At 42.3% G+C, this 25,691-nt stretch overlaps 1 protein-coding gene across 1 annotated transcript in view; it reads left to right on the plus strand.

The window, feature by feature from the left end:
• Window positions 1-25,691, plus strand: part of ptprda (protein tyrosine phosphatase receptor type Da) — a 418,772-nt gene that overhangs the window by 322,462 nt on the left and 70,619 nt on the right. The window contains exons 11-12 of the mRNA XM_085349629.1: window positions 21,840-21,985; window positions 24,039-24,180. Coding sequence (XP_085205755.1) covers window positions 21,840-21,985; window positions 24,039-24,180 — 288 coding nt within the window. The remainder of the gene's footprint in view (window positions 1-21,839; window positions 21,986-24,038; window positions 24,181-25,691) is intronic.

Here is a 25,691-nt window from a genome sequence, read left to right on the forward strand (position 1 = left end):
AACCTCTGTGTCTGCACAGCAATCTTACTAAAGATGCTTTTATACTCACAGTACAGAAAATCATACTCAAGTCTTTTAAGTAGAAAAGAGAAGTGAAAATGGTTCCATGTGGATTTGAGTCATAATGTTCCCAAAACATGCTGGAGTTTGTCTGCTCCCCATATGCTACCTGATTTATCTCCCAACTTTAGATTGACTTGTTAATAGAGAGAGATGTCCTTTATGTGGTCATCTGAGCACACAGCTCTGCCCCCAACCACAGGCTGTTCAAATCTTTTGTTTGCAAGAGGCTGTTGATAAGATGAAAGTTAAAGAGCTGGAACAGGAGGCTAAAACAGCTGCTTGAACTGTGGGGGCGGCACGAAGGTTATAATACTGAGACTTATTTTCATGTTAGTCTTGAAGTGACAATAAAAACTAGGCTTCAAAAATGAAAATAAAAAGAACGTAATGACGTGAAATGATCAACAGTGCATATTTTGTCCTGTCTCCCTCTCTTCACTCCTAACCGGTCACAGCAGATTCAATTTGATTTTAGTGATACAGCGCCAAGGCGTTTTATATTTTAAGGTAGACCCTACAATAATACATACAGAGAAAAACACAACAATCATATGACCCCCTATGAGCAAGCACTTTGGTGACAGTGGGAAGGAAAAACTCCCTTTTAACAGGAAGAAACCTCCTGCAGAACCAGGCTCAGGGAGGGGCGGGGCCATCTGCTGCGACCGGTTGGGGTGAGAGAAGGAGGACAGGATAAAAGGCATGCTGTGGAAGAGAGACAGAGGTTAATAACAAGTATGATTCAGTGCAGAGAGGTCTATTAACACATGTTGAGTGAGAAAGGTGCTGAAAAGGAAAAACTCAGTGCATCATGAGAATCCACCAGCAGCCTACACCTATTGCAGCATAACTAAGGGAGGATTCAGGGTCACCTGATCCAGCCCTAACTATATGCTTTAGCAAAAAGGAAAGTTTTAAGCCTTATCTTAAATCTTCTTATCTTAAGATTGTCTGCCCCCTTACCAAGGTTCTGCCAGAGGTCTCTTCCTGTTAAAAGGAAGTTTTTCCTTCCCACTGTCGCCAAGTGCCTGATCATAAAGGTTTGTCTGATTGTTAGAGTTTTCTCTATGTTATTGAAGGGTTACAATATAAAGCACTTTAAGGTGACTGTTGTTGTGATGTGGTGCTGTATAAATGAAATAAGATGGAATTGAATAAGCTAAAATAAACCAGACTGGGTCTCCACATGATTGTGGGTTAGGTGCTGTCAAAAAATTGGCACCTGTTTTGAACTTTTTAAATTGACCCCTAATAAGACTCAATTTTATAATGATTAAAACTTATTCAGAACTAAACTAGAAGTAAACTTTGTCAAACATTGACAACTAAATGGAAATTAACTACCCTGGAAAAATGAACTGAAACTAAAGTGAACTGAACAAACAACAAAACCTCAAAAAAAAATTTAAATAAATAAAAAAGGCAACTAATTAGACAACACAAAACTATAATCATTCTGGGGTGCACCAAAGCCCAGTGTGAGATCATTATTTTTGAACTTTGAGTCGTGCAAAACTCCTCTTACAGAGTCCAAGAATAAAAAAAAATCATGAAGCTGGAAATGAGCACTTTTCTGGATACATGTTTACTTAGTGCAGTACATTTGGCTAAAATGTTCCTTCATCTGCTCCACATTCATGACTTGTTCATCAATTTTGCGCTAGCAAATCAGGCCAGTGATGATAATTTGATGATTACCAAAACTTTGCGATTTACATAAACAAAAGTATGCATCATTCACAACCAAACTCATCCAAAATCTAGTGTTTAATTTGTACGTCATAAGCAGTACGCAGAAATCGGTGGTGTACAGTATGACTGTGCTGCAGAGACAGGATTTACATGTCATTCAGTAAATTGTTGAAAATATCTCTGAAGATAAAATCTGCACTTTTGTTTGGTTGCTCACTTAATTCCCAAGCGGTAGTAACAGCAGATGGATCTGCATATTTGATTTGGCACAGCTTTTATACTGGATGCCCTTCCTGACCCAACCATCCCATTTATCCAGGCTTGGGATGAGCACTAGGAGTACACTAGCTTGTGACCTTCTTAGGCTGGGCCTATCCTTCTGCCCTTTAATTGGGGATCTTTTGTTTGTTCCTGCGACTGTGTTAACCACTACACATGAAAAATGGAAATAAATGTTGCTAAATTCACTAATTTGTTTGTTGAAACCCTCCCATCCCTGACTTGTGAGGGTAGCAATCACTTTTGAATTCCCCACTTCAGAACTGCGTGCGGTTTGGGCGCGTGTGTGCACGCGGGGGGGGGGGGGGTAACACCCGGCCCTAGGCTGGCGCTTTGGTCTCACACTGGGGGGTCCTAAAAGTGCGACACGTTGCACTGATCTCAGTGCAGCACATTTGTGTGCCTCGGGGGGGTGTTGGGATTCTGCAGTGGGGTTAATGGTCTAAACCATTCATCTCCATGAAGCGCCTCCGGGCGATCTCTCAGTCCTAGCCAAAAAGCTTACATCCCAACCTTCTTACCTACAGCACTCGCCAAAGCGTGATGCAGATTGGGAAATCTTTATGCCCCGAGCTCCTCCTGTCACAGCTGATTTACATTCAGCGCTGTGATGGAGTGAGTGCTCAAAGTCCGTCTTAGGAGAGCCATCTTTCTCACCTAATACCCTCTCAAACACACTACATCTGTCAGTCTTTCCTGTCACTCCGCCCTCTCTCTTGTTTGCGCGCCCGCTCACTCATTAACTCACTCTCGCGCACACCGGCTCACACGCCCTGCGCCTTACACACTCTCTCTCTCCCTCTTTGGCTCCTCTGCACCGGCAAATGAGTCATGCCATTTGAGGAGCTGAGATTTATTGTGACACACTGCTTTAGTGTGGTTTATTAGTTATGGCAAATGAGAGTGAAAGCCTCCATTGAGAGGTGAAAATGCTCTCACGCCACAGCAAGACCCATAGGCTTTTCAAGTTGAGCCTGAGCCAAGCTCTTGTTTCTAATGGTGGAGCACTCTAACTGCCCATCACATCATATGTATTCACACACACACACACACACACACACACACACACACACACACACACACACACACACACAATTACAGACGGGTCCCTGGACATTTATGCAGTGTTTAGACAGCATTCATCATAGCATCCATAACCAGTCTGTTTCCCTTTAGTTTTAATACTCCCCTGGTGCCATCTTTCATGTCATTCATCACCCTCTCATCAGCTAATTAATTACCCCCAATCACCCCCATCACTTGAGTCACGATGAAGGATATTTCAAGTTAAGTGCAGATAATTAATGTACAACAAAGAGGCTGGAATGACCGTGGAATCCTGAGTCAAAAGGCGGGACCTTGTTAGCTTTTGCAAGCCCCATTAAGGTAAACAAGCAGTCCGGAATATTTCATCAAAACATGGTGGACTGCTTTAGTCCTCCTAAATTCAACCTCATTCGCTCCTTCCTTAAACAGTCATTCCTGCACTTTTATCTTTTCCCTGCGTCTTGATAGTCGGTACAAGACGGCACAGAGTGTGCTCTGTGATGTCAGGATTTGTGCCTACATGGATTTCATTAAGTACACTTTCCAAATAAGATTTTCCCGCCTCTCAGAGCGCAGAAAAATACATGATCAGAGCGCCTCGCAACGATCCCCTTACACCCCTTCACCTTTCTCCCTGCCCGTGACCGGGTGGGACAGAAATTGCACACGGTGCACGATCTGTTGTCGCCTTTCATTAAATGGCACAATTTAATTGCGTGTGCTTTCCCTCTCATTGCTGGGATTTAAGGAGAAACATTCAAGAACAATAGGCTTTAGTTTTACCATCAAATTCTTATTTGTGTATCTGGCAAATGAGGACATGAGACGCTAATGAGTTAGCAGGTAGCAAAGTGCCACAGAATGAACCAGTTAAATAGAAAATTTAAGAGAGTCTTTGCATGAAAAGCCAGAAATTAAATACTGAAAAGAATTTAATTTTCCCTATTTTTGTAACTACTGCAATGTTTTGCACATACTATGAAGGTTTGCATCTGGCTATGTGAATAGTCATATAGTAAATATAGTCAGATGATTGAAAACACTCCCTGGGGTTTGGTCCCTGTTGGCCAAGATTGATTTTTTTTTTCTTCAGTGAGATTTTTTGGGATTTTATTTAGCTAATTTAGTGGTTTGTCTCTTTGAGTATTCAACTTGGTAAATAATTAATATGGAAAACCCAAACGCTAAATAGCACAGCATGGTGGTTTTGCTACATTGAGTGAGATATCAGACTTGTACACAGACATAGGGGGAGATTCTCATGACTACGACTCGAGGCAGGCATTGTCTGTCTGTAAAACAAAGCCTTAATCCTCCACCCGTCCAACCTGTATATACTGTAGTCACAGATAATGTTTCTTCATCATTTAATAGCATCTGTTACCCTCACCTGTTTGTTCATTTTGAGGCTGCAAGGTGGTCTTCCTGTGATTGCTTCATTTGAATCCATTGGCTCACCTGTTTTGTCTGTTTTAAAGTGAAAATAATCCCTAACAGGTGTAATCTTTGTGCAAACAGTGTGCAGGGAATGGTAGCTTGTTGGCTCGCAACACATTCCACAATCCTAGCACCCATTCCTAAAGCATAAGATGGTAAAAGTAGCTGCTGTGCAGGGTTGAATTACACATATTCACTGTCTCTGTGGCATACGTGTATATAAAAGAAGCATGTTCTCCACACATGCATGTTAGACACCTAATGGAACCAAGAGATGGGCAGTACTTGTGGTGCATTATAGATCAGATGGTGTGCAAAATCCATGCTGACCCATGCCTGCCACATCAATGTGCTGCTTGTACAGTGTGCTAATGTCAAAATACCACGGATGCTGAGAGATTACAAGTTGGGCGACAGAAAATAAAGCTACGGGAGAGAAAAGAGCTTAGTTGACGATTAACTAAAAGAATGGATGGATTGACTTTTAAAGGCATTTGAACCAGATGAGGTGATAGGACTGAAGTGAAGGGGAGGCTAATACAAGTTACAGGGATTTCTTTTATAGTTCTTCACTGCTTAGTGAGGTTTTTTTTTCTTTTACAAAGCTCAGAGATAATTTTCAAAAAGTAATCCTGGAGCCTACAACTCTAATCCCGCCGATATGATTAGGTTCTCGGCATCTTATGAAATGATCTCGACTCTTTTTTTTCCCCGTTTTTTTCTAAGGATCTGAAATTTGGTAATGAAAGTCAAAGGTAAACAGATTAAAAGTATGCGCCACCGCATTTAACTTCCAGCCAACTTCCATCGGAGCTCAGAGTCAACACTGTGTGAACCAAGAGAGTTTTTATTTACAGCATTTGCACAAAGAGAAGCACTTTGGCTCGCGGTCCTCTCGGCTTGCGGCATTATAGCGGACAGACGCTGAAGCATTACAGGAAAAAGATAAGAGTACTGCAGGTTTATAATGTGAGGGGGGGGGAAAGAGTGCTCTGAAAATGCAGCCTTACGCCAAAATAATAATCCATGGCAACACACAGTAAGGCAGTAAATAGTGAAAATAACGAAGGTCCAGGCGACTTTGTAGTAATCAGTAGGCTGTGTAGTGGCTGAAGTGATTCGGGGGGATGGAGACGGAGAGTTACAATAATAGCAAACAAAAAAAAAAAGCAAAACCAAACCACGGGAGGGTATTCTTATCTCAGATGACTGCTATCTCATAGAAGACAGCCACTTTTGTTTTGCCGTGGCTCATTGTGCAGTGTCTTTGAAATCCACGAGGGCCTGTTACACAGCATTCATTTTGTCTCATCACTCCCACAAAAGCCTTGACTGACAATATTTGAGATAGTTTGTTTCAGGTACAATGAGAGTAATTATTCAGGCTGCACTGAGAAAACAGAGAGTACCAGCAGAAAGTAAGCAACATTACTGGCAATGACACAATATGGCAACAAATTACTAGTAAGAGCTGCACAAATAATGACACGGGGCTGGGGATTGTTTAAAAAAAAGAAAAAAGGAAATGCAGTCAGCACACCGCTGCTGTGGCTTTCTGAACTTTGCGAGGTTATGATAAAGTTAGAGGCTCCAATAAACACAAACGGAGCCTCGTCTTTGGTCAAGGTTGCTTGAGATAACAAGATTAGACCAAAAAGAAAAACGCATGGGTCAAATTATGAGCACAAAACCAACAAAAGCATCCAAGGTGTCTGTGTGTGCCCAGAAAAAACAAGCTGAATTTTCCCTAAAGTATCCATGTGCAGTGGAGCTGGTGCTCATCACCGGAAGAAGCTGTAGTGTGTGCCCTGGGTCAGCCATGCAGAGAAGCACTTTCTTGTTTACTGCCACCCTACTACTGTTCCCAGCTGCCTTTTTTTTTTAATCCAATAAAGGGCTTCTCAAAAGGCAGATCTATCCATCGAGTCACTGCTCTACATCTGTACAAGATCTGGAAATATTGATTAGGTGATAATTAAATTGTCCACCCCAGCTTGATATGGATTAATAATTGTCCACTAATGCCCTCCTGACATTTTACTGCATTGACTCGATACTGTTTGCAAGGGTGCCGTCGATAATTTTGATGATTAGTATTCCTCGTTTTGTCCCTAATGAGACCAATCAGAGCTGGCTCGACTTTTTGCCTAAGACTCAGAGAGAGGAGTGAAAGCGAGTGAGAAGGGAGGATAGATTTTCTCTTAGGACCCATTACTCAGTGCTTTGGGTCCTTATCACAGATATATCCCCTTGCTTTACAGGAACATTTCTTGTCTTACAAACCCGATTCCTGACAAGTAATCAGCGTATCGCCGGTCTAAATATAAACTGTCATTCTGCGTTGATCCAAATCACGTAAAGAGGACATCTTTGGACAAACAACAGCACCAGTAGGAGTACTATAAATACTGAGATGAGAAGGTGGTATGGGCCGCGTGCCACATCGCTGCTTCGACTTCCTCGCTGCCATCTGTGAGTGTTCCTCCTCTGGCATTCTCACAAAGGCCTTTTGTGAATTTCCCCCCCCCCCTTTGTCCCTGTTTGCTAGGTTTAATTAGGTTATTTACTTGAGCCTCACCTCCCAGTGTTTCATTATAGTGGGCATTGCAGATAGGGCTTCACACAGGGCAGGGGCAGATAAAAACTTAGGACAAAAGATGATAAATGTCGCGAGCGGGGACCGGAATGCAATCTGGCCGCCACGATGCAGAGATGCTCTAATGGCTTCCCAGCAAGGAAGGGGGAAGGCACTGTCGAGATGGCAACGTGATAAATGGCGCTGGGATGGCAGTAAGGACTGTAGGCAAGACAAAGAAAAGAAAAGAGTCATGGAAGTGGCGGGAAAAAAACAAAACAAAGCAAAAAAAACCAAAAACAAAGATGGACCACAAAATGGATCTAATTAATCTGGACTTCGAACCCCCCTCACTGACAAATCCAGTGCAGAGGAAGAAGAGGAAGTGAAATTGTTTTTAGGGATGTGTTCACCCTCCACCTCCAGCCACCAACCCTCCTTCCCTCCTTTTTCCTTTCCATTCCACTTTCCACCCAGGTTGGAAAGGCAAAGGGACGTATGGCTTCTGACAGTGCTGCCGCACCTGTGGAATGATTAATGGCGGCGCACTCGCCTCACATGCTGCAGAGTGAAAATATCCATTCCAAAAACACAAGGAGAACTCTGCTATAAACATAATTCTTCTTCTATTTACCGGTACATTACACAAACGTAGGTTTTAGGCCTCCTTTAAAGGCAAACAACATTCATCGCAGACCTGTTTTTCTTTTTCTTTTTTCTCCTTATAATGCTGCATTTTCTCTACTGTATTAACTTTCCAGATGGTTTCTCACTGGTGAATACACTACATTACATCGGATTCGTTTATTCTTAAAGCCATCTATACTAATGTATGATGATTACTATAAAAATGGATGGGGGGAAAAAAGTGAGCATGAGAGAGGAATGGAAGGAAAAAGCCTCTCATACAGGGATGAATGAGTGGATAAAACTGCATTAGCGCTGATATCTCATTCAATGAGATGCGTGCTGAAGTGATGTCAGTACTTTTTAGATACACAAGTGTTAAGGGAGACTCATTTGCAAGCCACATCCGAGTTTTATTCATATGCAGAAAGCTACGCTAGTCCCGACAATTATGGATGCAGTTTGCGACTTTGACTATTAATTGCAGATACTTTACATCCTTATGAGATCTTACACTTGAATCGTATCCGTGCGATGCGTTGGATAACTCCCATTTCACACCATTGTAAAGGACCCTTGTTTGACGTGACCGACTACCTCCCCATCAGTTCAGTCCTATCTTTGACAAGTCTCACACTTTAAACCTTCAAGTGCACTAGATTTCCTGGAGTATTCACGATGTTCACGCCAAGTCAATTTGTAGGCTTACTATTTATCCTTTAATCAATGTGAGAAGACAAATGAAGTCATTACTTACCGGGGATCATAGTACCTCGTGGCATTTTGTGACAATGCCACCGGCTTTTAACTTTATCTCTCGCTCCTTGGCGGTTTCACTGCTCCACAATAAAATAACTCCAGTCGATACCCACTTGCGCTGTTAGAATGATTCAGATAAGAGTGAAAAACAAATTAATAGCAGATTTGAAACTTGGATAAAACTTTATCCACAATGGAATCTGGCAGAAACAGCCAAAGCACATTTCGATCCTGGTATTCAAACATTATTTATCACATTTGAATATATTTAAAGTTCCAGATATGAACTTTTATGGCAAAAACATCCCAGTGTGGAGGATACAAGTATAACAAATGTCTTTAGTTTGATTCAAGTCAGGCAACACACTTGGCCTGGTCATAGTTTCTACTTTTTTCCCCTCTTTAGAAACTCTCATAATTTTTGGCAGTCTGTTTTGGATCATTATTTTTTGGAATATTCCTTTTCTGCCAGGCTTTGGGAAACTTGAGTCATCTTGTCAAGCATTACCTTGGTGTGTTCACTGGGATTCGTGCTGTTGTCTTTTGGTTTTATCCCCCGACACCTTTTTTTGTACTCATGCAACCTCATTGACAGGGGAGCCTCCAGAAGTTTTGCCTAGGGGGGCCACTATAAATATTAGGGTGACACAACAAAAACAAAATTTCCAGTTTTATTACGCTGCTGTCAAATATAGGTAAAAAGAGAGTAAATTTTAGCGGTGGCCAGTTCCCCCCCTGGCCCCCCCTTGGTTGTGCCCCTGCTCATTGCATCACACTTCCACTGTTGGGATTATGTATTCACTGTGGTAGTCCTGGCTAACGTTCGTGCCAGATACACTGGGCCTCATCTGAGCCGAACAAATTCATGTTGGCATCGTGCGATCAAAGAATGTCCCCACAATATTCATCAGGGCTCTTTTTAATGATCTTTATCAAAGTTAGTCTTGCAGTTTTGTGCCAAAGAATAAGTTTTTTTTCAGTTTGTTTGTTTTCTTATGCACAGTCTGAGCTTTCAAAGAAGCCCTGGCTTCATTTGATAACCCTTGTGACGAGTTGGAGGCACTTGCCCATCTGTTTTTCAGAAAAAGATTGTCCAAGTAGGGCACAGTCCATGGCATCATTTTAGGGGCATGGTCTCCTGATTACTGTCTCGGTCCTGTTTGTACTGATTTTAAGGTGGTACCTTTCCATCCTTGCAAAAAGGATGTTTTTTGCTTGAATGTCTGCTGCTATTATACAAATAGACCGAGGGTACAAGGAAGTACTCCAATTGTTAACTTAGAACGGGTGTAAACACTTCAGCTGTATTGTGAAAAATACACAAGTATGCACTTATGTCTGGATGCACAAATAAACGTGGTCTGTACAGTATTTCTGTTCACACACTTATGTACATACACTTAAAGCACACATTAAAAAAAACTCCCACATTTACTCGCCTAGTGGACTAAAGCCCATTACTGCCAGCAAACATTTGCACTTGAGGGTGGCGCCTTTGTGTACTCTCTCACTCTGTCAACTGAAGCTCAGTTTGGCGAAGGGTGAAAAGGACTAAGAAGGGAAGGGTAACCAACTCCATCAGTCCAGAGGCCACATCTCCGGCCCCCAATAGTCTCATGCCCTGCGGAGGCTTCAAATCATCAGCAATCGACTCCAGATTTTTCATATCCCTTCACCGCAGAATATTCCATTAAATCAAAACAAATATGAAAGGCTATAATATAGGCCAACTCAGAAAAAGCTGTTCTTTTATATTGTTTGTCTTCATTCTTTCATTTAAAAAAAGTGATTGGTTGTGTAATTTCATCACTTTGATCGTGTTCATTTTAACTTTAAAGTGATGCAAATATTTCCAAGGTTAAAGCAATTATTTGGGGGGTAATCGCAAAATGCAAGCAGTTCAATGGAAACCTGAGACTAGTTTCAAAGTTTGGACAAAAATAAAAGCAAAACATTATGGAAGCAGAAGTGCGATGTTGCGGCACGTTGCACAGATATGTGTGGCAGCGGGCTTATGATTATGATAAATACAAATACTCTAAAAGCAGAGACTCTAGTAGCGCACAGTCAGTGTAAACAGACACATGGACACACACACATATACTCTTTACACCTCCCCATGAATCATCGTCACATCCACACGCGCACACATCAAGGAAGAGTCTTTCCAAAATGATCTGAAGCACTTAATTTTACTGGATTATTTTAATTACGCCCCCTGAGGGTTGGTGTTTTTTTGCTCCTGGGGTGACATTGCACTGTTTGCTTCCAAGTCAAAAACCCCCATTCGCCAGACTGACCCTGATACCACCCGCCCTCATTTGTTTCCCATCTGTAGCTCTTCAAAGACTTTGCCACACACAGACGCACACACACACACTCATACAAGCTCAACTGTTTTCTTCAGGGGTTCGCAATTAAGAATTCAAAGACTTCATCTTAGATTTACTGCATGCAGTTTAGTTGGCGACATATTAATAATGTGTAGCTGACAGAAACAATCCACTAAGACACAGCTAATGTGTTATCCTGCTATCGGGTATGTTGCTAAGTTAATGTAAGGCAAACTAATTACAAATGATGATTCTTTTGGACAATCCCGTGGCATTTTCATATATACGGATATGAAATGAAATGCAGCAGATCAGATACAAAACTTTGACGTAGTCAGTAACTGATATCTTTATGAAAAATGAGCCGAAATGAGCCAGTTGTACTATAAACCTCACTCAGTAAATTAAGCTATTATAAGATTTTAGACAATTATGGTTTATTACGTGTTTGAATCTAACATTCACAGGTAAAAGCGCAAGATTTCCAAATCTCATTTGAACCCTGAAAGAACTCATTTCCATCGACATAATAATAGTTTCCTTACATTTTCGCCTAAACAAACATCAGTACCAAAAAGCTGGCACTGGTGCGATGGGCCCAAAGTTGGAACAGCTGCTGTTATTGGCCTTTTGTGGTGCTACCAAAAGGAATTCCACAAAATATTTAATTGGCTGGAATTTTATTCTTCCAGTCTTGGAAGAAACATGCAGACTGGTTCTGCACTGAGGTTGAACGGGCTCCGAGCAGTGCTGGCTTCTGTGGCACTGTTCTGTTGGTGAGATCTTCTCATTGGGTCCAAAACTTCTGGACAACCCAAGTCATCTGGCTCTGGTTTATTGGAGGTTTTCTTAAGTTACATAAGCACAAAACACAGCAATGCGTTGAGTTTCCACTCTGTTCACATATGGAAGAAAACATGATATGTCATAATTGACATGTCATTACATTCCTGGTCACTAACAGCTATGCCACTGGTTTCTGACAGATCATACTCACTGCTGGCTTCATAAAGGAAAAGGTGATTTTCATCTCAGTACCCTTCCACTTACTACCATTTTTCTTCCTCTCTTTTATATGCAGTACTATTCCTTCACTGCTGCATAAAATTAGTGGCCTATGAAAGGTCACTTTGGTCCTTGAGTGACTGTTTGTGGTACCTCCCCTTTATATCATTTGTCCCAGTAATAGGATTTTGGTGTGAGGATAGCCATTAATACAGCTGGTTGCAGAGAACAGTACTCAGACGAGCTCATTTTGGATTTTTTTTCTTCTTTTTGTTCTTTTTTTGTGTGTGTGTGTTTTTTTTAAGAATTTGTATTTTATTTTAATGAGAATGTGAAGACTAGCATAATGTGATGGTTGGGTGTACAGAGGATGTGGAGAAACCAGGATAAAAGGTCTGTTTATTTTCCTAAAAAGCTTGCTATTAATATAACCTGGTTTGCTGAACTTAGGAGCATTTGCAGGATAGCTGAGCTGCTGAAAGGAAGCCAGTTGTCATCATGCAGGATTGCTGGAGCATGAGCTAGTTTGCCTGTAAGCGCCTAAGAAAACACAGTGCAGGGAATGTGTCACTTCTTATGGCCCGGCAACTGGCATCCATCGGAAATGGCTTGGCACTGCTTATCCATAAAATTAGAGTCTGTTTAAATATACAATGTCGAATCTGTGGAATTATTTGCTACATAATCCATCTCTGCTCCTACGGAGACAAATATGAGGCAAGCTTTTCCGCTCTGTGGTTGAGGGCAAGACAATTATGTGAAGTTTATGCTTTAAAGAAATAGGGCAGGCCCAAGAATAGTGAAATACTCCCTCGATTAGAGCCGGCTGAACATGGTAGTTATTTGATTTCCTATACACAATACATATATATATATATATATATATATACATTTCCTATTTCCTATATATTGATTTCCTATACACAATATAGGAAACAATATAAAATACACAATAAACACAAAGGAATTGAATAATATATTAGTATTTGTTTTCTTCCTAATTTCCTAATTTTCATATTTGTCACATGTACATGTTTCAGATCACAAATTTTAATATTAGACAAAATACAAAATGCAGTTTTCTTTTTAGAATGGGAAAAAAGTCGTCTAATCTATTTGGCCTTATGTGCAAAAACTAATTGCCCCTAAACCTAATAACAGGTCGTGCCACAGTTGGCAGCATGAACTGCAATCAGTCATTTGTAATAACTGGAAATGAGTCTTTCACATTGCTATTAAAGAATTTTGGCCAGTTTTCTTTGTAGAATTGTTGTAATTCAGCCACATTGGAGAGTTTTTGATATATTCGGCCTTTTAAGATCTTGCCAAAGCATCTCAATCAGATTTGAGTCCAGACTGACTAGACCACTCCAAAACCATCATTTTGGGGTTTTTTTTGTGGCCATTCAGATGCGGACATGTGTATTTTGGATCATTGTCCTGCTGCATAACCCAACTGTGCTTGATCTTCAAGGCATGAAATAGTGGTCGGGCGTTCTCTTTCAGGATTTTCTGGCAAAGAGCAGAATTCTTAGTTCTGTCAATTACAGCATGTCTTCCAGGTCCCAAAGCAGCAAAGCAGCCCCTGACCGTCACACTACCACCACCATGTTTGTTGTTTTTATGCTGTGTTAGTTTTATGCCAGATGTAACGGGACACAAACCTTTGAAAAAGCTCAACTTTTGTCTTGTCAATCCACAGAATATTTTTTCCCAAAAGGTCTCGGGGATCATCAAGATGTTCTTTTTGGTCAGCAGTGGTTTTTGTCCTTGGAAATCTCCCATGGAGGCCATTTTTGCCCAGTTTCTTTCTTATGGTTGAATCATAAACTCTGACCATAGTTCTTTAGCTGTTGTTCTGATTTCTTTGTAACTTCCTGGATGATTCGTCGATGTGCTCTTGGAGTAAATTCGGCCACTCCTGGAAAGGTTTCCCTCTGTTCCAAGTTGTGGCGTAGTGGCTGTCACAGTGATTCACTGGAGTCCCGAAGCTGTGGCAATGGCTTTGTAACAGTTTCCTGGCTGATAGATGCCAGTGACTTTGTTTCTCATCTGTTTCTTTAGATCTTTGCATGATGCGTTGCTTTGTGAGGTCTTCTAGCCTTGTTCACTTTACCAGACAGATTTTATTTAAGTGATTTGGCAGGAATCAGGGTGAGGCTAGTGAACTAGAACTCAGATTGGATAGCCTTTTCCCTCAACAAATGAAATCATCGTTTAAAATCTTTTCTTTGTATTATTATTACAATTATTATTATTATTTCTGTATTAGAAGAATCACACACATCATTATATTGACAAGAATCTGACATGGTCAAAGACTGTTTATCTTTTTTTTTTTTTTTTTACATCTTTTCAAGTCTGTGCAGCCTCAGCATGATAACTACTGGCCATTTTGCTGCAGCACTGCCATTTAATGAATCGTTCCATTGCCTAGTGGATAACAGAATGAACGAATGGCTTTCTGTGTTAGTGGCTGCCACTGCCTATCCTATCAGATAATTAACTTTTTGCAAATAGACTGCACTGACTACCAAACAGAGTAAGCCTGCACAATTAGAATTGCTTATCTATGTTCTTTCTTTTCTTTTTTTTTCCCTTCCCCCACCCCCCACCTCCCCTCCCCTCAGACGTTAGAGGGAAAAACAAACAAGACAAACAAATCCAAATTTCATACTTCTTACTCGACTGTTTTCTCCTCAAATGGTCACACACCAATTGGCCCCAGATTTGTGTATCCATGCACAAATGAACAAATAATGAATGAGCAGGGATGAAAATGAAGTCTTATTGAAAGTGAACCCTCTGTATTATTATTATTTTTTATATTTTTTTTCTTTTGCAGTGGCTTTTGACAACCTCAGCCCAGATGTTCAGAATTTCCAACAGGGAAGCTGAGTGTTCCCCCAGCCCCGCCCCCCAACCTCCCACTTCTTCTTCAGCCTTCATATTTATTTATTTTTCTCACAGGCGGACGGTTTCGCACCAACAGTGGTGCAATTCAATATTTATATGTTTCCTTCTGTTTGGTTTCCACCGCAAAGGGAGGTGGGCATTCCTGCGTCTGATTTGCCTCGGCGGTGATCCGGTCCCAGCTTTTAGAGCGTCGGGGGCCGTTTGAACAAAGCCATCTGTTTGAGTGGGCCGTTTTATTAAGTGACAAACTGGATCCCTCTGCCTCGCTAATGTGCCCCTCGGGAGACGGCGGTAGCTTGTTTTCGGGTGCGTGCCTGGTAGAAAGATAAGCACGGGAAGTGAGGGAGAGCGAGAGAGAGAGAGTTTTCCTATGCAAATGTCGGGATACGCCGCAGAAGAGGCGTGCATAACCCATGCGGTTCCGTCTCTCCAGAACTGAGAGGTTTTTACCTTTATGAATCCACGATGATAATTGAACAGGGACCCCTTTGGCTTCCATCTCATCCAAACTTGCCTCTCTTCAATATGTGCTTATTTAATGGACCCCTTCACGATTTTCTGTCGCCCCACGTCAGTCAATTTATTAACATCGTTCGCCCATTTGCAATGCTTCCGCCATCCAACAGGAATGCTCGAATACTCGTGAGAGCATGTGCCTGTGCATGCATGTATATGTGCACGATTTGCGCTTCTGCCCCCCCATCAGAGATTCTGTCAGTGCATCGAATGTGGGACAAGAGCATTAGCCATTCTTTTTGAAGCGGTTGCTGTTGTCTGCGCACAAGTGCCCTTACTCCAGCAGAGTTGTAGCCAGAAGCTCAGACCTTCCATAGGAGCGCCACTGAGCATGAGTAATACACACCGGCCGGGGTTAAGACAGTCCCATCGGAATATGTTTTTTTAAGCAGCCTTAGTCACTGGGTTGAGTATTTGAGTTTGCATGCTATTATGTGTCCTACTGCTTTTATTCTGGCTTTAAAGCCACGTTCAATGCACTGATATACATTTATTTATTCATATCCGCCTCTCTTTAGCTCATGAGCCAGATAAGAGACCGTGACCCTATCAGGAAATGGACCTGCAGCCCTATTACCTATATGCAGTCTCTATATTAATGTGTCATTAGGCTGCATTTTTGTATATTCCATTGGATTAGTTTTACATAATGACTGTTTGAAATTTTGCTTAGAGAGCACATTTAAGCAGTGGGGAGGGGCTGGTGGCGGTGGGGGCAGTGTGGGAGAAGGCTTGCATTATGAACTTCATTATGTGTGACAAGCAGCACAATATTGATGGAAGAGTGGGTCCCCATCATTGCACTGCATTAAAACCTCTGCAGTGAATTAATGTACTATTCCTGATCTAGTAATTAACAATCATTCGGGGGCCATATCCCTTCTCAAGTAATCACTAATTGCAATAAGAATTTCAGATTCCATTTAAGGCAAGATTACCGATGAGCATGCAATGCAAATCAGCCAACAGTTCTAATTAGGCTCCGATTCTTTCTCTCTCGCTCTTTCTGCCGAGATCCTTTGTCAGCGCGTACAATGTGGAGTTTGTTTCCCCCGCATTATAAGAGATACATTTTTTTATCATAACACTGCAGATAGCGAGCTGTGAAGTGGCCAAAGATTGGCATGTGCGGTTTGTCTTGGTTCCTTTTTGGTTTGTGGTTTTTTCCCCGCCCTCCCTTTATGTTGTTTGGCTCTGTTTTTGTGCATCTGCTGTTAAGACATTCTGCTTTGGTTTTTGGCATGAGGTCAGACATCTCTAGACTTTGTGCAGGCAGTTAACTGAACTACAATCACCAATGAGCCCGTCACTGTTTACCTTCCTTTTTTCAACTATTATAACAAAGTTACTGCAGCTGTTTGACTTGCAGAATACTCAAAGGATTATAAGTCATAAGTAAGTCAAACATCTGAGGCATATATATATATATATATATATATATATATATACACCACATGTGTCACTTTTACCCTCTCCTGACACCAGCCGCCCCTTCCAGTCTAATTTGTGTTGCTTGCTCGAATTGTGACAATTCATCAATATCACACAGCTGATATGCTGGGGCTTAAAAGATGTCGAATGAGGTTAATGACATCCTTAAATGTTCCTTTCTTCCATGCGTACGTCCAAAATGGAGCAGAGTATTTGCAGACTGCCACCCAATGTGTTAGGATTAATTATCGCCCTCCGCAACCCCACCTCACCCTGCAAGTTAAAGATTCAGAGAGGAAATGGCCCCTTTCATGCAAATGAAATTGAATATGTCAGTCAGTATAATTGTGAAAACCAAGCCATCTTGGACCCAATAGAGGTTTCAGCTAAAAGTCGGTTTATTAATGTTCTTCTTTCCTCTCTTTGATTCGTGCTCTTTAATGGCTCGGCAGATCAAACTTAAGTCTACGGCGAATCCTGATAGCTGGGAATGTTTTGGCCATTGTGAACGAAACCCAGACTCTGATGTCTTTGAGAACCAGCATTTCTAAATGCAGTGTTTGACTGTGAGTTAAGCCAATATCAAACAGGCTTGTAATGAATGCACATCTCCAAGATCCTCTGAACCCCACTGGGATGATACAAAAAGAATCGATATCATTAGCCCCGGTCCTCACTTTTACCATCGACTGCTCGGATAGCTCTCCTGTAGCAGGTACTTGAAGCAGAAAACAAAAAAATCAAACCAAACCAACAAAAACCTGAAGATGTGAGCTTATTTATGCAGTGTCAGTTTACCGACAGCGTTTCTTGAAATGTTTCCCCTTCTGTGTCATGTCAGAGTTTGACTTTTAAATGGGTTTTGCAGCTAATAAACACGTTCGCATCATTTATTCATTTGGGTTGGGAGTTATCAAGAAGAGAAGAAATTTCCATTTAGGTCCAACACCTCTTACTTTTTGTTTGAAATCCAAGTTTGAGCAGAAAAGAAAATGGAGCGGCTCTCCCAATCCTTCCATTAGTGCCGGTGTCACTGGCTCTTTGTGCACTGCCCCGGAAATATATCGGAAGATAACATCACACAACAATTATTTGCACTGAAGGTTGCTCCTACATCACCTCTGTGAATGACTGATTCTGGTAACCCGTATTAAGGTCAAACCAATGCAGCGCTTCTGAGGGTCAACAGTTGCGTGGGGTTGAATGGGGCATTTGCCGTAGCCCTGGAGAAAAGAGGAAGGGCGAAATGCAATGCACTGTTGCAACTTGAAAGAATCAAATGAATCCCAGAGTTTCCCTTCGTGCTTTAAATAGGTTTCCAGAAAAGGACTCGTGCAGATCAGCCACCTCTTTTTGTTAGTGCTGCCTAGCACCAATGTAACACCATATTGTTAAACAGCAGGGTGCAGAGTGTCAGCACAGATCAGACCATAACGGTTATATACAGGCTACCAAAAGATACCGGCCACAAGTTTAATTTTTGGCATCTATATGCCGTTTTTGATTCCAGAGTAGGTAATATGTTGTGCCTGCTCAAACGTAACTCCTTGTGGTTATTTATTTATGTTTTTTCTTTATAATCAGCTAAAAAAAAACTTGATTGATGGGTTGAAAAAAAAACTTGAAATGTTTTAAGACCTCACCAGTCATAAGGGTAGTGTGCAGTAGCAGGAGCAGTTATGCATTTCATCTTCAGCCCACATTGTTTCAAGGCTTCCAATTTTCATTTCTGTTCACACATTAAAAATATAGATATTTAAAGTCAGGGAATGGTCTGCCCCCTCAGCCCTGTGGACATGGATGTTCTGAAGAACAATCGTGGTTCTCACTCAAACATCAAATTATTAACACAACATTGAACCATGAAAAATGGAGCTGTGGGATGCTTCGTCTTTTCCCGTGGCTATGTATGGGATAGGTTACATAATGACCTCGAGGGAAGGCAGGAACAGGCCCGTGTCACAAGCCTTTCAGCTTGTGACACTTCTCATTTGTTTGCCACTGACAGCTTAGCACTGGATTACCAGGTGCCTAGCCATGGCATTAATTTATGTAGATTGTGGCTACCTCTCAAAGGAGGCGTGCACACGCAGCCGAGGTAAAAGGAGCCTCTTAAATTGTTAGCCTCGCGTTGAAAAGCTAATCTGTGTTAATTAAAAAAAAAATTTTTGGTTTAAATGAACATGATTACAGTTAAAAAGTGACACGTCTCCCCTGCTTTCTGCTGTCGTATGCTTTTATACCGCAACAGAAGTCATTTTCTGACACAGTCGCTGACAAAAAAGAAAAAGAAATCGTGCTTCTTTGGTAAGGTTTCTCTGTGGCGTGTGAAATTTGCACACTGTTTGCTCACAGACCGTGCCTCTACTCGCTGCCAAGGTTATAGCCGCGGTATTGTTCGGACAAGAGCCGAGGTTTCAATCAGCCTCTGTCTGCGCGGAGCCGTACGAGGAGCCTACCAAAATGGATGTTTGTCAGCCGCAGATCTAAAATGGGGGTATGATGGCGATATCAGCGGCCATGTCTGTGAAAACACCATTACCTCCATGTCACGCCTCAATCACTCCCCATTGTGCTATGACTAGCCCCCCCGCCCCACCTCCCCTCCTCCCACACACACACACACACACACATGCAGACACACACACACCTCCAGCGCCGATCTCCCGTACATGTCGTAGAAGTCTATTACAGGCAGCATAGGAAGACGCGCCGCAGCCGTAATGGATGGCCTGGGAGCGAAAACAGCCCCAATAGCATATCAATTACCCATCAGCGCCCTCTTGGCTGCATGCCAACGTGCACCACACCCCGGCCAAGTCAATGAGATAAGGCGCAAATGCAGATATAATGGAGCTTTAGGCCAAGTACAAATTACACAGTGTCAACTCTGCTGCCCACCTGTCTGATCTGTCAGCAGGTGAACCAGAGTGCGAGTCTGAGAAACCTGCGCGCATGTGCGTGCGCGTGAGGGGCGATCAGGCGATTTCCCAGACTCGCTGGCCCAGTGGAAGCCCAGCTGCTTGCCCGTTTATCTGTTCACTCTTTTGATTGCCACTCGCATATCTTATGTCACCTCTCCGCGAATCCCGCAGGTTAATTTGTCCCACACTCGCAGCGCCGTCGCCGACACTGCTGCTAGGCATTCAGCCCGTGCACAGGCAGGCACGCGAATAAGCACGGTCGCACGTTCTCGCTCACACACGCTCACTCGGATGAGGTGATTCACATGGTTGGCATTACTGCAGCTGTGTGGCTTCTAATGGCCTTCTGAAGTGATTGATAAAAGGCAAACAGTTGCTCTGCAGGGGGACAGATGGAGCTGCACCTCCCACTGAAGCCGGCACTCTAGCTTCAGAGGAAAACACTGGCGGTGGGGGTCTGACTTAGCACTGACATTATTGCTACTGAAATTATAAGAGCCTTGATCATGATAAAGCTGGAGTCTAAATCAATCAAAATCTCATCAGGGGAAGCCAGGTCCCTTTGATAACCGATCACTTTCATGCTTTTTGATTTTTGTGCGATTGTAAAAGAAACGTCAGCTTGTGAGGCAGAGGCTGATTATCCTGGGGTGGGGGGAGGCAAGACAGAACTGAATTGTTGCGAGTGAATATGGATTGAGATTGGCTGTAATGGCTGACAAAGCCTGACTTAGACCGGGGAGCATTTTTCTTGTAATTCTAAAAATGCACTCTGCAGGAATAAGATTGGAACAACCTCATTGTTGTGCAAACCAAAGAAAATACTAGCGTACGGCGCTGCAAAGCCCACATGGGGTTTGAAAAAACGTCCATACCATGACCACAGAAAGCACTCGCCTGCTGCATTTTTTGCATTTTTATCCTCATTTCCTTTACGCTTCACTTGTTGCGTCAAATTAAAGGGCCAATTAAGAGCGAAAAGAACAGCAATCAAAGAATTCCAAAGCTCTTATCAGGTTTATGTCTCATTTGTGTGGGGCACCACTATTATTCAGTGATGTTCTACAGATTAGCAATGTCTGCAACTAAATGGATTTAAAAGGCTCCTTTTTTTCTGAAAACAAGTGGGGAAATGTTATAACATACAGATATTAGCCCTGGTACTAATGCTACTGATCAGAAACACCCAGTCTCAGAGGGATGCTAAAAAACTAGCTCATGTGTTAATCACTTCTAACCTGAACTTGAATACTTACTATTAATCTCTGGCTCTCTTCCACGGTGTGTTTTTGTCCTGTCTCCCTCCCCACACCCCCAACTTGTCACAGCATATTGCTGCCCGTCTGCTGGAGGTTTCTTCCTGTTAAAAGGGAGTTTTTCCTTCCCACTGTCGCCAGGTGCTGCTCATAGGGGATCGTTTTCTCTCTGTTATTGTAGGGCCTCTACCTTACAATATAAAGCCCCTTGATACGACTGCTGTTGGGATTTGGTGCTATATCAAATAAAATTGGACTGGATTGAATCAGAGTCTCGTTTCAGTTACCAACTAGTTCCGATTAAATTAACTGCTTCTTCACAAAGTAAAGAATTCAGAAAATAGACTGACTCGTTTGAAAGCTTGTATAGAGAACAACAGAATCACCACAGGAGTAGCTGCATGCATCTAGCATTTATTTCATGACAGTATCACATAGCGATCACAATAGCACAGTTTACAGGCAGAGAAATAAGAGGTGGTCTTTTTTCTGCCTTGACACAAGTGAAAGTCTTTTATGTCTAAATAACTGGCAATTAAATCCAAATTTCCTCTTGAGAACAAATGAAAAACAACAAGTGGAAAATGGTTTTTATAAGCCTAATTTCTTTCTTTTCTCCCTTCCATCGCAACAAAATCCACCCTAAGTCTCAAGTCAGTCAACCTTCAATGGAGATTTCACAAAATCCTTCCAGGGTCAGGAGAATGTTTTATACATTCTGCTCCCAACACCTCTGTCCTTTTACTCCTGATCTCAGCAGCTGATCTGTTTGCACTTGCACAATAAAGTCTCTATAAGCTCTTGTCTTGACTTCCAAAGTCAATCTTCTTAAAAGCCACATGCCAAAATCCTCGACTTTTATTCCTCTAGCGTGTGTGTGTGTGTGGCTTGATACAAGATTAATTGCTCATTCTCTGCGATGCTCAGCATGCTCACATTTAAAAACAATCTTTTCTTGTTTCTCTGCTTCTCTTTTCAGCACCACCAAAGTTTTTAAGAACCCCCAATGACCAAACAGGCGTGCAAGGAGGTGTAGCATCCTTCATCTGCCAAGCTACAGGCGATCCACGGCCGAAGATCGTGTGGAACAAGAAGGGGAAGAAAGTCAGCAACCAGAGATTTGAGGTATTAGGTCTATTGTTCTGATGTAAAATGCTCGACAAAAATGGGAATGCTTCAGCACTGCTTTTGGCTCCGCTCGCACATAATCCATTCCGCCAAGCCTCCCTCGCTTGCTTTTGCCCTGACTTGCCACCACGCATTAGCAGGCTCTAATAATCACGCTGGCCAGGCTTTTAAACATGCATGAGGTTTAATGAGCAAGTACACAAAAGATCTGGGGACAAATTTGTAATTGAATAAAAGACAAGGAAAGAGCAATTGGATAGAAGAGAAAAAACACACGAAAAAACCCAACACAACTTGTGGTGTGACCCAGATACCTCCATTAGCATCGCGCCACATTTGCCAGCTACGTGCAAAGTGAAAGGGGGGGAAGTAGCGCTTTCACTTCGGAAAAATCCTTCTGCTTTGTGGCATCTTTATCTAAATGCATGTCGTGCCCTCCTTATTTTGGCTGAAGCTTTGATTTCTGGTCAGCTTTAATCTGCACTTGGGCTCAATACCCATGAGAAACAACACATCATCGCAGAACACTGATAAGATTTCTATTAATTTCTGTGTCAGTTCTCGGGACTATCATAGTGTCACTTTTTTTCCCTCCTTCTCTGCCCTAGATGCCATATTTGCTTGCTGCTGCACAGCAAGATGGCTTAAGGGAACTTGGAGACCTCTTCCCACCTCTTCTTTGCATCTCATGTCCACAGAAATCTAATCTTATCAGAGTTCATCGCGTTTGCATCGCACGTTGCGCTGCATGCTAACACGCTAGTTTTCATTCCTCCACCGCCTCACAGGACTTGCTGGCAGCTGCCATTCTGCACCGATTCAATCATGCACTGCCGCTTCATCTTCTAACAAAAACCCATTTCCCTTTTAGAAGTCTCACAACTTCCTTTTTTAATTTGCTCTTTGGCTTTGACTAAGAAAAGAGGCTGTTTCTGCACATCGCCCGCTTTAGCTTGGCCAATGAAATGTTTAAAATGTATTGTTAACTAACATATGCTCAGATATACTGTGAACTTTAAAAATGTCCGTAGGCCTGTGCGCTTGTGTGTGTGTGCGTGCGTGAGTGAGTGTGTGAGCGTTTGCGTGTGTGCAACAGAGCTCTCGGGCCTATTCTTTTTTTTTTATTGAAATCTACCTCTATGCTTAAAAGAGATTGAGTTATGACACACAGATCTTTCTAAAATCAGTGAGTATACAACGTGTAGCATGCAAAACAAAACAAAAAAAACCAAACCCATAGCTGAATAAGCTACCAAAAAAACCCACACCTGTTTGTCAGCATTTTATGTGTCGTTCGTCCAAAGCAGTCGATCCTGTCTTTTTGTACCACTACCTCACCTCATGGTACAACTGTCCGTAACCGTTTATCAAGCCACCTTTAACTGTCTGTGCTTGTTTCTGTCCCATTGACACGATCCAGTGTGATGCATTTCCTTCAAAGGATTTAAAAGTTAACTTTAAGAGTGGGACACGTTCAGGTTTCAATTCTCTGCCACCTAAAGTCCAGGCAAAAATTTGTCTGACCAAGATAAAAAAAACATAAAAAATAAAATAAAAAAATTCCCCATTCTTAAAGTTAGTCAGCCTCATTGGTTATTTTATAAAGTCTTGCACAGCGCTTAAGTAGATATCCAGCAATTTACAGCTGAACACATAACAAATGGACTCCGTGCCTAACCACAAAGAGTATGCTAGTTTTTGTTTAAATCAAATATAACTAGCACCTACGAATTAGCCACAAGAAAAATAATCCTGCATAAATTCTAAAGATACTCTTTCTATATGTACATAACAACAACGTGCAACATTCATCAGAACATAAATCACTAGGGTTGAGCGTAAGGTAGGCAGCAGCTTTCCTGTCATAGACAGCACATTGTGTCAGTCACCATCAGTGTTGTTAGCTAAATGTCCTCGACAGTGTTGTTTCTGTTTCTTTCTTGTTTTTCTTTTGTTTTGTTGTTTTTTCTCTGTTTTTTCTGCAGAAGGTCCCTCACCCATTGTGAACAAAAAAATCTCCTTTAACATATCCTGTCTCTCGCACCTGCAGGTGATTGAGTTCGACGATGGCTCTGGTTCAGTGCTGAGAATTCAGCCGTTGCGCACGCCCCGAGACGAAGCCATATACGAATGCGTCGCCTCCAACAGTGTTGGAGAGACGAGCGCTACCACCAGACTCACTGTTTTACGTGGTAGGTCCCTCTCAACAGCCCGACAAGCAAAGAAAAAGCCACCACCAACCCTCCCTACTACACACACACACACACACATACACACACTACTAATGCACCCTTTTCTTCCAACTAACCCAGGTAAGCTTGAATTTATCTGTTTGATGTCTTTCCTTCTTTTTTTAAAATTTTCCTTTATTTTCACCGTCACTCTGCACAGTCAAGCCCACTTTCAGACTTCGGTTACACTCACGTTGTGCATTCTAACTTGATAAGATTTAGTCCATTAGCCATTTAGCCAACTAAGTTTCCGTTTCTAAGTGACTTAAGTCATTTGCATATTCTGACACATTCTGACACAATAATTAAGATGCCAGTTAAATTATGCAAATAGCCATCTATTCCTAGCCTGCAGTGGTTTAATGGAAAAGCTCAGCAATAATTTTCAAATCAGTCATTTTTCATCTCCTGCACTCCAGCTTTGATATTCATTTGACCGTGCAGAAAACAAAGCGGCGCGTTCTCACGCGATTAACCGCTGTATATTGTTCCGGGCGGCGTTGCGGCGGCAGGTTGGCTCAAAGTCAGCGCCTTCCAGCGGACCAGTGGCTGTTAACACGCCGCGCACACCCCTCTACACGAACGTGCATAGCAACCCGGGCAGGAAAGGTCAGCCACTTTGTTTACTTTCAGCGAGCGGTGCGGGTAAAAGCCGGATGACAAATATCGAGTTGCGATGACAGTGCCTCTTTTATAAGGAGCAGTGAACAAAATTTTATCTTGATTACACATAACATCCCATTCAGAGGCAAATATGTGGTGGCCCTGAGCTCAAAAGGCTGCGTAATATCTCTCTAAAACATGACTTGTTTGACTGTGAATGGAGAAAATGGCTTTAGAAGGGAAAAAAAGAAAAAGCCTTGGGCTGCTTGAATGAGGTGCGCTCCATTATGTGCCACAATTACACAACATGGCAAATGAGTTCCTATTGAGAGGGGTGCTTCCATCCTATAGAAAAAAAGCTGGCACTGCGAGTCTCTGAAGCACCCCCCTACACACACACACACACACACACACGCACACACACCCAGCCCTTCCTCCCTCCACTCGCTTCTTATCTCACCAGTGAGCCAACAAAAGGCCCTTTGCACTGTCTCCAGAGGCCGATTGAAAGAGAAAGGTGGCACGTTCAAATGCAGCTTTCTCCTGTTTACTCTGGAGCACAAAGTGAGTGTGTGTGTGTGTGACGCGTGTGCACGTGTGCATGCTCTCACTCACATGCAATATTGTGCATTTCCCCTTCCCTTTCACTCTCGCTCTGCCTCTATCTCTGTATTTTCCCTTCACGCACACACACACACACACACACACACACACACACACACACACAAATAGATAGCTGAGGGATGGGTAGAAGCTGCTCTTCCCGGCTCCGCGGCCTAGCATTAGCATGTTTATTACCATTTCCATTTTGCTCTTCTGCTCGCTCTCCTTTCCCATCAATGTATTGAAGGTGAGTAGAGGCCTATCAC

Source organism: Diplotaxodon limnothrissa, linkage group LG3, assembly GCF_057381915.1.
Source record: "Diplotaxodon limnothrissa isolate DT_005_m linkage group LG3, D_limnothrissa_male_GT1.1, whole genome shotgun sequence".
NCBI lineage: Eukaryota > Metazoa > Chordata > Actinopteri > Cichliformes > Cichlidae > Diplotaxodon > Diplotaxodon limnothrissa.